This window comes from Macrobrachium nipponense, chromosome 1 (assembly GCF_015104395.2).
Source record: "Macrobrachium nipponense isolate FS-2020 chromosome 1, ASM1510439v2, whole genome shotgun sequence".
Taxonomy (NCBI): domain Eukaryota; kingdom Metazoa; phylum Arthropoda; class Malacostraca; order Decapoda; family Palaemonidae; genus Macrobrachium; species Macrobrachium nipponense.
This window is the reverse complement of record NC_087200.1, coordinates 127,009,143-127,022,005: the sequence shown is the minus strand read 5'-3', so window position 1 is coordinate 127,022,005 and position 12,863 is coordinate 127,009,143. Positions and strand designations below refer to the sequence as shown.

Here is a 12,863-nt window from a genome sequence, read left to right as displayed (position 1 = left end):
TTTTGAGTAGCGAGTGTCAGAAGCTTTGTTGAGGTGACAGGGGCATGACGTAATGTAAAAACAAGCAGGAATATTGAAAGCTAAAGGACAATAGATAGCATTAGACAAAGGAAATCTTATGTGTATTGAAGTGTGAATAAAGTATATGAAATGGGAGACGAATGTCAGGGAATATGAAAGTATGCATCCCTCAAGACTAAGTTAGGAAGCCTCCCCTCCTGAAGGAGTGTTGAACTAACTCCATATTTATCTTGAAGGACATTTCAGGCAGATAAATAGTTAACAGTCTGAGATCAATGACAGTATAACATCCCCCTATCATTTTTCTCTTTATGAGGAGATATAGAACCCTCTGTTACTTACTCTATAACTTGCTTATTTATCATTGTCTTAGTCTTCTAGGGCACAACATTTCTGTTTTCTGATGTGACAAAATCTTGACTGACTGGAGAATAGGAGTAGTATGTATATAACCTTCTCTACTCACTTCCGTTACCCATGGATAAGAACCGGGCAAGGATTAGTCATGGTACAAAAATTGGATTGACACCTACTGCATGTAGTATGGGGGTCTGTAATGGTAGCATCCAAAAACCTGGAGCACAAAAATCCCTGAATGCCCCAGCACATACGTTGACAAGGCCTAGAAGAATTGGAGGACTCCATGATAAGCAAGGAACACACACACAAACACACTGAAAGAAAACATGGGCAAACAAAGCAACCCGCTGGGAAGGAGAGCGCAAGCGACTACTCTCTAAGGTGGTCAAAGAAAGACTGATGCGTCATGAGATTCTATGCCTGGTCAGTGACCAGCTTCCACCTCGTATATGTATGAGTTGCCAGATGCCACAGATTCCTTGCTTTACAATCTTTGATTGCTTTTAACCGGTTTCCAGCTGGTGCAAGAAGATTATCCTATTGTTAAGACCGAAGGTTTGTCCTGTGTAAGAGCAACATACAGTATACAGTTCTTCGAGATGCAGCAGGATGCCGTTGCAAAATAATACTATTATGGTTTTGAATCTTGAAGGTTACAGTCATGGCATTATGGTTTTGAATCTTGAAGGTGACAGTCATGGCTTCTAGCACCGGAAAAATCAAAAGGCTTCCTGTGATCCTATGGGCTGCTGCCACCCTGAACCCAGGTTCCTTCAATCTTCCTATATGGGTCAGCTCCTGAAACCAAAGATTAGCAGTCTACAAGACTACTGAAGAACGACTACACATAATTTCACAATCATCTCAATATCTCTTCAGGTACATCATGATATTCCCTCTGTTGATCTGCACAACTCTTTCTGGCAACCTAACAATCTGCCAACTCCCATTTGATCTTTATACAACAGGGGCCGACTTCTATGGATGGTCTAAGTTACTATGGGGAACCTCAACTACCACTGTTACTGAAACAGCCTTAGTCTAGTGAAGGAGATACATTCACTGTGTTACCATGGGGTCTTCCTATGTACTCCTGAAGCACAGGAAACACCAGAATCTCAGCAACCAAATGACAAAAAGAAGTATATGCATACTACAGGAACAGTAGTTTGGATGAATTCTTTATTTGCATCAATTAATTTGCCAAAAGGCAAGGCAATCTGGAACTATGGTAAGAGGAGATACTGGTTCTAGCACAAGGGTCTGCAACTACAAGAGGGGAGCATCACATAAGAGGAGTCACTTCGAAGAAGCCTCCTTAAGTCACAAGTGAAGCAAAAGGATGAGATATTTCCACTAAATGGTCCTTAGCATACCTCTGATAAGATAATCAGAAAAGATAACAAACACCTTGGTTCTTATCCCACTCTCAGCAAGTACTAGAAGTAGGTAGGGTTCGCAGTCCTGGGCCTGACAATTACAACACAACTCGTGTAAGTACGTGTCAATGCCGCTAATAAGGACCCGAGCCTTACAATTACAACACAACTCATGCAGGTCCATGTCAATGCTGCACATAAATGTTACATGGTTTACAGGGCAAAGCAACATATCTATATTATGGTATCTTCAACAAAATGAAGCGATACAATGCACTGAAAATCCCAAGTTTGCACATATTAAAAAATCACATGCATCAGTTTATATGATGCAAAACTCTGGCAGAACTAAGCACTTGTGCAATAACTACATAGGCATACAATAAACAGCACACCAAAGAAAAAGGCTTTCCTTAAATACTGAAAGACCAATTTGTTGTTGAGAGAAGAACAAAAATTAAGGCAAAAGTCAACAGGATACAACTCATCAAAGTAAAAGGCAATAAACTCACACATAATAAACTAAAAAAAAAAAAAACTAATTGCAGGTGCCAATAGATGATAAAAACCTAACAAATGTCAAATTTATGTAATGAGAATTAAGGGAATAACCCTTTCTTCTCAAGCTACCTACAAGGCAAAAACTTTCAAAATCTAAATACTTTTCCCTAAATTTCCAAATAAATTATAAAGGAAAAAAAAAAAAAAAAAAAAAAAAAAAAAAAACCACATTGGAGCTAACTAGTCTAATATAGCTCTTAGTAATTCCAAAAAATATAAGCACAAACAGGGAAATCTAGCTTAACAATGCAATACTGCCCACAAAGGCAAGGGAACCAGTACATACACTACTCTGCCAAGAATAAATGATCTGAAGAGCAAAAATAACTTTGCTGGCTTGCTGGTCAACAGAAAATACACAGCAATTCCTCTTTCTTTACCAAAACAAAATACGAAATCTAATGAAATGAAATAAGGATACACAAAGGTGAATTAAGACCGTTCTAACAGAAAATTCTAGAAAATCTGAGATGAAACCTCCATCATGACAAGAAAAAGTGATTACCTGACTGGTGGTTCATTTACAGCCAGGGGGGGCATGTACCGACCTACCTATGTGCATTCTACTGCATGCTGCTTTTTTCTGTTATGAAGAATGGTCAACAAAGAAAATCTAGTGACCATGAATATGGGAAATTATAAGTAGCAGGTTTCTTAAAATAAAAATACTTACAGCACTTACCTTGAACACATTTGTATTTACACTTGTTTTACATGTAACTACCCCTTGGGCAGCATTTTCGTGATATAATTAAAATTTTTCTTTCTGTAGTTCCACATATTTTTCCCTTTTTCACATCAGACTATCTCTTATAACCTACTTTTCCCCTCTATTTCCTTTCACATATTTTGAAATACTTTCCAGCCAGATGAGAAGAAACAGATCTTTATCTTCTAACTCACTACATCCTTGGAGTAATGGTTTCTTTTCTTCAAAAAATAACAGGTATGACTTTTGCTTCATTTAAAAGTACTTTGCTCAATCATCTATAACTTTCTTTTCAAAAGAATTTGACTTTTGCTTCATTTAAAAGTATATTGCTCAATCATCTATATAACTTTCATTTCAAAAGAATTCAACTAAACTGACCTACAAATTCCTCAAAAATACCTACCATGTGATTAAAAAGCATTACATCCTGGAAAGCCTGATCACCAGGTTAATATAACTTTTGTTTCTTTTTATGTAGCTGTGACCCCTACAAATAATTAGGCTACAATATATACTACCTATAACATTGTTAATGACAGATTTTAAATAGTCAAGACCAACTCACCAGTACTCTAGGAATGTTACAAGCAAATTTGTTGGTTGAACAGAGGCTTCCATTTCTACAGTTTGTGGAGTCTGATTAGGCGCTGTTGGTGAATCAGGCGTTGGTGGAGTAATGCCCCGGTCAAGAGTATTAGCAGGTGATGGGGGAGTAGAAGGATCAGTAGCGGTAGTTAAGGCTGTGATGAAGTTTCGATTCAGGTGGACTGCCTCATACAAGGCAAGCAAGAATGAGTCGTTTGATCTGAAATATAAAAATATTAAACATAACTATTTGGCCTTCACACACATAATTCTTTAAAATAGGTTTATTGACCATGGCAAAGAAACCTGTAGTCTCAGTCTTCACCAATTACTTAATACATACTGTATATTTCTGCATGTAAGATCACCTTCAAATATGTTATTGTTATAATACAATTAAGTTTGTTCATACTTACCTGGCAGATATATACAGTGGTCCCCCCGTATTCGCGGGGGATGCGTACCAGACCCCCCCGTGAATAGTTAGAATCCGCGAATGTTTGGAACCCCTATAAAAATGCTAAAAACAGCCTATTTTGTTAGTTAAAACTCAAGAAAAACCCACTAAAAATTTTTATACATGGTTTTTTTAATAGTTTTATCACAAAAAGTGCATTTTATGATGAAATTCATAAAAAAAAACCAGGAATTTGTGGATATTTATCATAGAAAAATACCGCGAATGCGCGAATTTTCCGCGAATAATGCAGGGAAACGTTCCCAAGAGAAATCCGCGAATGTGTGAGTCCGCGAATCTGGAGAACGCGAATACGGGGGGTCCACTGTATATAGCTGTATTCTCTGACGTCCGACAGAATTTCAAAACTCGCGGCACACGCAGTGGGCGGCCAGGTGGTAGTACCCATTCCCGCCGCTGGGAGGCGGATATCAGGAACCATTCCCATTTTCTATTCAGATTTTTAATGCCACTGTCTCCTGAGGGCTCTTGCTCACAGAGCAGCGCGTATGGGCACTTAATTATATATATCTGCCAGGTAAGTATGAACAAACTTAATTGTATTATAACAATAACATTTTGTTCATGAAACTTACCTGTCAGATATATATATAGCTGAATCCCACCTTTGGAGGGTGGGAAGAGACAGAATAGGATTTTAGGAAACAAATCTATGTAGATGATAGACATCTTGGTTCCTTACCTGTTAGCATAGCTGACTTCGTGATTACTGTCACCCAAGTCTGCCTCTGCTTTAATAGAGTTGCCAGCGAGGTAGGGACCTGTAATGCTGGTGCGCTCTAGATGATCTGTCAACGGGGGCATGACCACAATTTGACCAGACCTTATGACCATACATATGAGGGCAATGAAGCAAAAAACCACCACCTGACTAACTAAGCAAAACCAAATTTAAGTTAAACTAAATGATTGGAAGATCTCTGAGGATCTACCCAACAACCAAAAAACGCAAATAAAAACTATACCTAACCATTACCTAGAGGATAGGAAAAGAGCTACTTCCAGCCCCCAAAACTATGTCTCCAGAAATGTATGGCCCTAGAGAACAGCAGTTCTCGTACGTCGTCCTCACATCTCTTAAATAATGTGAGGCGAATACTGAGTTGCTCCTCCAAAAGGTGGCATCAAGAATGTCCTTGATTGCCATATTCTTTTGGAATGCTAGCGAGGTTGCAACAGCTCTAACTTCATGAGCATTAACTCGCAGGAGGCTCAAATCAGTCTTCTTGCAAGATGAATGAGCCTCTTTAATAATGTCCCTTAGGAAAAAAGCCAGTGCATTCTTCAATAAAGATAAATCTGGTCTCTTCACTGAGCACCATAAAATACCCGAAGGACCTCTTACTTCCTTCGTTTTTTGTAAATAAAATTTTAGAGCCCTAACAGGACACAGGACTCTCTCTGGTTCTTGACCAACTAAGTCCGTCATTCCCTTGATCTCAAAGCTCTTGGGCCAAGGGTTAGACGGGTTCTCGTTCTTGGCCAAGAACGTGGGACTCAAAGAGCAGACAGCATTATCCCCTTTGAAGCCCACATGTTCACTGATGGCCTGAATTTCGCTAACTCTCTTCGCCGTCGCCAGAGCAGTTAGGAAAAGAGCCTTTCTAGTCAAGTTTTTAAGAGACGCTGCGTGGAGAGGCTCGAACGGACTTGACATCAGATGTCTTAAAACAACATCTAAGTTCCAGGAAGGAAGCCTAGCCTGAACTATCTTCGTGGTTTCAAACGATCTCAAGAGATCATGAAGATCCCTGTTGTCAGCAAGATCCAGGCCTCTATGTCGAAAGACTGCTGACAACATGCTTCTATATCCCTTAATAGTTGGGACTGCTAACTTCTGAACATTCCTTAGGTACAGAAGGAAGTCGGCTATCTGGCTCACAGAGGTCGTAGTAGAGGAAATTCCCTCCCTTCAACACCAACCCCTGAAGGAAGCCCACTTCGACTGGTATACTGCAAGCGATGATGCCCTCCTTGCGTTGGCGATCGCTTTTGACACTGATTTAGAAAAACCTCTCGCTCTGGCCAACTTTTCGATAGTCTGAACGCAGTCAGACACAGAGCGGAGAGGTTTTTGTGATACCTCTCGAAGTGGGGCTGTTTGAGTAGATCTTTCCTCCAGGGCAGTGTCCTTGGGAAGTCTACAAGGAATGACATGACCTCCGTGAACCATTCTCTCGCAGGCCAAAGTGGGGCGATTAAAGTCAACCTCGTCCCCTCTGAAGCCGCAAACTTCCTGATGACCTCCCCCATGATCTTGAACGGGGGGAAGGCATACAGATCCAAGCCTGTCCAGTCCCAGAGAAGGGCGTCTATAGCTACCGCTCCTGGATCTACAACAGGGGAGCAATAAAGAGGAAGCCTCTTCGTCCTCGACGTCGCAAATAGGTCTACTAAAGGACGTCCCCATAATTTCCACAGATCCCGACAAACCTCCTGATGCAGAATCCATTCTGTCGGCAGGAGCTGATCCTGTCGACTGAGAAGGTCTGCCTGGACATTCTGGACCCCTGAGATGAACCTTGTAAGGATCGTTATTTGCCTCGCTCGCGCCCACAACAGGATCTCTTTTGCCAGGCAAAAAAGGGGTCGGAAGTGTGCCTCCCTCTTTTCTTAAATAGGCCAGGGCTGTGGTGTTGTCCGAGTTGACCTGGACTACTTGGTGCGTAACCTTCTCTTCGAAGAACTGGAGCGCTAGGAAAATCGCTGCTAATTCTTTCAGATTTATGTGGCAAGACACCTGTTCCCCCCTCCAGGCGCCTGACACTTCTTCCCCTCCTAGTGTTGCTCCCCAGCCTGAAGTGGACGCGTCGGAAAACAACACTACGTCGGGGCTCTGAAGTTTTAGGGACAAACCCTCTAGAAACTTGTTTGGATCGAGCCACCATCTTAAATGGCTCTTTATGGACTTGGAGATCTTCAAGGTTGCTTCTAGATCCTGCTTGACCTTCCATTCTTCTGCTGGGAAAAATTGGAGAGGTCTGAGGTGCAGTCTCCCCAGGGAAACAAACTTTTCCAGCGAGGAAATGGTCCCCAGCAGACTCATCCATTCCCTCACCGAGCAAGTTTCCTTCCCCAGGAAGGCTGAAACTTTCTCTAAGCCTTGCTGCAGACATTCCTGGGACGGATACGCTCGAAAAGCCACTGAATCCATCTGAATCCCCAGATACACGATGGACTGTGTTGGGGTCAGATGTGACTTTCCGAGGTTGACCAGAAGTCCCAGGGACTTCGCCAAGGCTAACGTTAACTGAAGGTCCTTCAGACACCTCTCTTCTGAAGACGCTCTGACGAGCCAGTCGTCGATAAAGAGAGATCCTTATTCCTGAAGAATGTAACCATCTCGCTACATTCTTCATCAGAATAGTGAACACCATCGGGGCCGTGCTTAATCCAAAACAAAGCGCTCTGAATTGCCATACTTTGCCTTTTAGCACAAATCGCAGGTACTTTCTTGAGAGAGGGTGGATAGGAACGTGAAAGTATGCGTCCTGCAGGTCTAAGGACACCATCCAGTCGCTCGGTCTCAAGGCTCCTAGAACAGACTGAGGCGTTTCCATCTTGAATTTTTTCTTTTCTATGAAAAGGTTCAGCCTGCTCACGTCCAGGACTGGATGCCATCCCGTCAACTGCTTTGACACCAGGAAAAGTCTGTTGTAAAATCCTGGTGACCCCAGGTCTAAGACCTGTTCCACCGCTCTCTTTTCGACCACTTGGTCTAGAAGGTCGAATAAGATCATTTGTTTTTCCCGCTGGTACGAAGGAGAAAGACCCTTGGGAGTTGTGCACAGAGGAGGAGGTACCATAAAGGGAATCTTGTACCCCTGTTCTAAGATCTTGAGGGACCAGATGTCCGCACCCCTCTCTCTCCACGCTCCTGCAAAGTACTTCAGTCTGGCTCCGACTGGTGTCTGAAGGACAAAATGTTCACTTCTTTCCTCTCGGCTTGAAAGAAGCTCTGCCTCTGGAAAGGACTCTCCCCAGAGGAGCGGATCTCGAGGGAGGCGCCCCACGAAAGGGCTTCAGCTTCCTAGGAACTTGTCCGGACGAAGACGTCAAAGGGACTGCGGGACGTCTGGCGGACTGGGCTAGGAGGTCCTGAGTAGCCTTCTCTTGCAGGCTGATTGCAAGGTCCTTAACCAAGGTCTGGGGGAAAAGATGGTTCGAAAAAGGGGCAAAAAGCAACTCTGCCCTCTGAGAAGGAGACACCGATTTTGCTGTAAAATTACAGAAAAGAGCTCTCTTCTTTAACAGGCCCGTACCGAAGTGCGACACCAACTCCTCCGAACCATCTCTGACAGCCTTGTCCATGCATGTTAGTACACTGGACAGCTCCCCCAGACTGATAGAGTCCGGACTCCTAGATCGAACATCAAGCACTCCCAAGCACCAGTCCAAAAAGTTAAAGACTTCCAGAGTCCTCAGAAGTCCTTTAAGATGATGATCCATCTCCGTTGGGGTCCAAGAAATCTTCGCTGAAGAAAGTAGAGACCTCCTCTGAGCATCCACAAGACTGGCAAAATCGCCTTGTGCTGATGAAGGGATTCTCACACCCACCTCCTCTTTGGTCTCATACCAAACTCCCCCTTTTCCACTGAGTCTCGAGGGAGGCAGGGCAAAAGTAGACTTGCCCTGATCTTTCCTGCGCTCCATCCAGTCCTGCAACTTCTTGAACGCCCTCTTAGTGGAAAGGGAAGTCTTCATTTCCACAAACTCAGGAGCCTTACTGGAGTTCGATGAGGAAAATTGAGAAGGAGGAGATCGAGGAGCAGAAGGTTGGAACTTGTCTCCAAACGACGAGCGCAAAAGACGAACCAAAACCTCGTTGTCCGAGACTGAAGCAGAAGACGGCTGATCTTCCTCTACAGAATCCGTAGGACTACTCAATTCTCCCTCCTCCCTGAGAGCAACTGGCGAATGCGCAGAAGGAGGGGGCATAAGACTTACAGGTCTAATTTTCAAAAGAGACCTCTGACGTTTAGACGAAGAAGCCTCCTCATCCAAACGGACCTCTTGTCGAGCTTTGTGGCGCGAATCTTGACGAGCGTCCTGAAAGCGTCGAGCGTCCTGAGAAGCGTCTTGAGATGCAATAAGACGCAGAGCTTCCCGCAAAGCATCCTGGCGAGCTTCTACAGAAGCGTCCTTGCGCACTTCCAAAGAAGCGTCCTTCCGAGCGCTTAACAAAAGCGGCTCTACGAGCGTCAACAGAAGCGTTCTGCCGAGCGTCCTCCAAAGCTTCCTGCCGAGCGTCCTGCCGGGTGTCCTCAAAAGTGTCCTGCCGAGCATCCTGAGGAGAAACCAACATCCCGCTTAAGCGTCTTGTTACACGCACTATGCGAGCGATGGGGCACTGATCTAACAGCAGGCGGCGACAAAACAGGAGAAAGAGACGAACGAGGATAGGGAGAAGGAGACTGCTTCGATCTCTTGACAGGCAGTCTAGTATCTTTTCTACGCTTAGGCTCCACTTCTTTCTTCGCCATCAAAGAAGCCAACTGGCCTTGAAGGGACACGAGAATATTCCTCGTAGGAGAAGATTCCTGAACAGGTGAAGGGCTGCGCCTGCGAGAAGATGAGGGGCGAGGGGACGCCTTCTTCCTTCTCACAGGGACAGCTACCTGTCTCTCCTTAGAGCGACTGGGCCACTCCACAGCGTCATCCTCCGATGACGTCCTATATTTCTTCTGCGGTGGAAGAGCGTCATACGACTCAGGAGACGACCGCAAAGAAAGAGGAGAGAAAGGACGTGAAGCGTCCTTCTCTCTAAAGGTCCTTTTCAACGGACGCGAGTCCTTCCGAGAACTCCACCCCTTGCGCGGGGAGGGCGCCTCGGAGGACGAAAAACAGTCCTTAAGGATACGCGCCTGAGCACGCTCCTTGGCAGCCTGGGAAGTTGCAACAGGACCTGCCGTAGGGACGCCAGATCGGTGGGGAGCCCCCGTAACCCTCTTGCGGCTTTCGACATGCCCACTCCCTGAGTCCTGGGAGTCCGACAGGGGTCTAGGCCTAGAGGCACAATCACTAACTTTCACCGCACCTGTTTCCAAGGCAAGCACTTTGGATTCTAGAGATCGTAAAGAATCCAAAATCAAAGAGAGGGCATTACCTTCTCCAGACACAATTTCAGGGCCCGAAGGCAACATCACAGGGTTAGGAGAGACAAAATCTACAGGAGTTATTGAAGGAGGAATATTACTGCCCTTACCTTTGCTGGTTGAACCACTCCTAGAGGAAGACCTCCTGATCCTATCTCGATCCAATTTCTTAAATAGGAATCATATATCTTCCATCCATCATTGGTCAAACTTTTGCACTCCTTACATCGATCATCTATTAAGCAAACATGCCCCCTACACCTCGTACATACAGAGTGGGGATCTACCGAGGATTTCGGTAGCCTCACCTTACAATCACTCATAACACACACCCTGAAACTCACAGAACTTGATCCAGACATCTTGTTCAATCAAAAGCCAATCCAAAATAAAAAAACAGTCCACTATCGCGCGTGCCTAGCCACCAATCCAGAATCAAAACCAAATGACAATCCAAATACTTAAGTGACTACAAAGTTCCAAAATCCAAAGGCGGAGGTACTGCAAACAGTTGTTTACAGCACCGGCGACAGAAAAAATATGAATAGAAAATGGGAATGGTTCCTGATATCCGCCTCCCAGCGGCGGAAATGGTTACTACCACCTGGCCGCCCACTAAGTGTGCCGCGAGTTTTGAAATTCTGTCGGACGTCAGAGAATACAGCTATATATATATCTGACAGGTAAGTTTCATGAACAAATCTAAAATTCATCCCCAAAAATTGGGGGTCGTCTTATACTACCATTCTAAAAATCTACTCTTGAATTCTAAGTGATGTTTAAAGGTAGGCTAGCCTAGGCCTTGGTGCAATAATGCCTAACATACAAGAAAAGATTCATATTATGATATAAACTGATAATGAAGATAGTAAAACCATTATTACTTTACATATTATTTGCATATTCAAGCAACAATTCCATATCAAAGAAATAAGCTTTTATGTACGTGAACCCAGCAGAGAAAATGTAAACATAGAGTTATGGTAGCATTAAGTTGAGTATATGTTAGTTTTACCAGACCACTGAGCTGATTAAAAGCTCTCCTAGGGCTGGCCTGAAGGATTAGATATTGTTACGTGGTTAGGAACCAACTGGTTACTTTGCAATAGGACCTACAGCTTCTTGTGGGATCCAAACCACATCAAGAAATCAATTTCTATCACCAGAAATAAATTCTTCCGATTCCTTGATGGCAGAGTGGGGAACTGCACCCAGACCCTGAGATCGGTAGTCAAGCATGTTACCGACTTGTCCAATGAGGAACTTACGGTAGCGCTAACACCAACCTTATCTTTCAGTAACATTTCAGAAATTTTAATGGTAGTGTAATTACAGTAGTAATAACATTTAGGATGACATATTCATTTTCCATTAAAAATTATCATTTTGGTGGTAAATAGCACAGTTTTGGATTATATATAACTGTTTAGAACAATCCAGTCATATGAATAATAATTATGTACTATAATTATCACACATTAGAATAACCTCTTTTTCTCCATCTCTTTATCCCATCTTCCAGTTCAATAAGTTAAAAAAGTAAAAGAGAATGATAAAAGTACCGTTAGTAACACTAAACTCATTGTGTAAATAACCGAATGAGAAATGGCTTATTTGCTACGAACAACTGAATCAGATAACAACAGCTGTTTTGCCTGCATTTTAACCATCGTATGATAGTAAATAATTACTGAACTTTACAAATGACGTCAAGTAGAATAGGACTGATATATTTTTACATTAGAATACTGTATACTCTTATTTGCCAAGAAGAAAAGATCAGCAAGGAAATAAACTGCTAAATTCAAGCTGCAAGTTGTAGCGGAAGCTGAGAAAACAATGTTCAAGCTGCTAATGACTATGTACACGTAAAAAACTTTGATATGGTATCAAACTTGACCATAAATAAAAGTGGAGAGAAAAAGATGTCAAACAAAACTACTGGGCATGAAAAAACACATTTTACCATTGTTTTAACGTGTATTGCTGATGGGAAGAAAATTACTTCCTTTGGTATCTTTAAACAGAAATTGATGCCTAAACAAAAATTCCCAAATGGTATCGTTGACCACATTCATGAAAACCTAAACAATGCAAATGGCACATGACTGCTGTTTGTATTATATAAAATATAATAGTAATATGAGAATACTGTAACTGTACATGTAATATTATTGGATACAGTGAAGTAAAGCATAACTTTTTACAAGATCCAAGGAAAAGACGCATTTTCGTTATTTGTATTTTATATTACGAATAATAATAGTACGTGAATATTACATACGCTTATTTTATATCTTGTTATGATGCAACCCCATTAAAATTAGCTTCAAAATTATGTCTTCAAAAGTCACATAATATATGAGTATATATACGGTATCCAAAAGTTAGCCTAAACACAAATGGTTTTGTAATTTGGCAGTTGTCTTATACTACAGATATGAGATAAATTCATGAAAATTTCCTAGGTTGTCTTTTAGTACATGGAAATACTATATGGTAATGCAAAAATAACAAAGTTAAAATTGTCAATAGTGCTTTTCAACCATTTAAGTAAAACAAATATAAAATATAATCTATAACAACCCTGCACTTCATATCCAGTACTTAATGAAACAGAAAATTACTTCATAGCTTCAATCACTGTCATTAGAATGAATGTCTTTCATGCC

At 42.4% G+C, this 12,863-nt stretch overlaps 1 protein-coding gene across 3 annotated transcripts in view; it reads right to left on the bottom strand.

The window, feature by feature from the left end:
- Positions 1–12,863, bottom strand: part of LOC135219611 (armadillo-like helical domain-containing protein 3) — a 166,240-nt gene that overhangs the window by 48,726 nt on the left and 104,651 nt on the right. For all 3 annotated transcript variants that reach the window (XM_064256515.1, XM_064256517.1, XM_064256516.1), the window contains exon 8: positions 3,599–3,838. In XM_064256515.1, the coding sequence (XP_064112585.1) occupies positions 3,599–3,838 (240 nt within the window). The remainder of the gene's footprint in view (positions 1–3,598; positions 3,839–12,863) is intronic.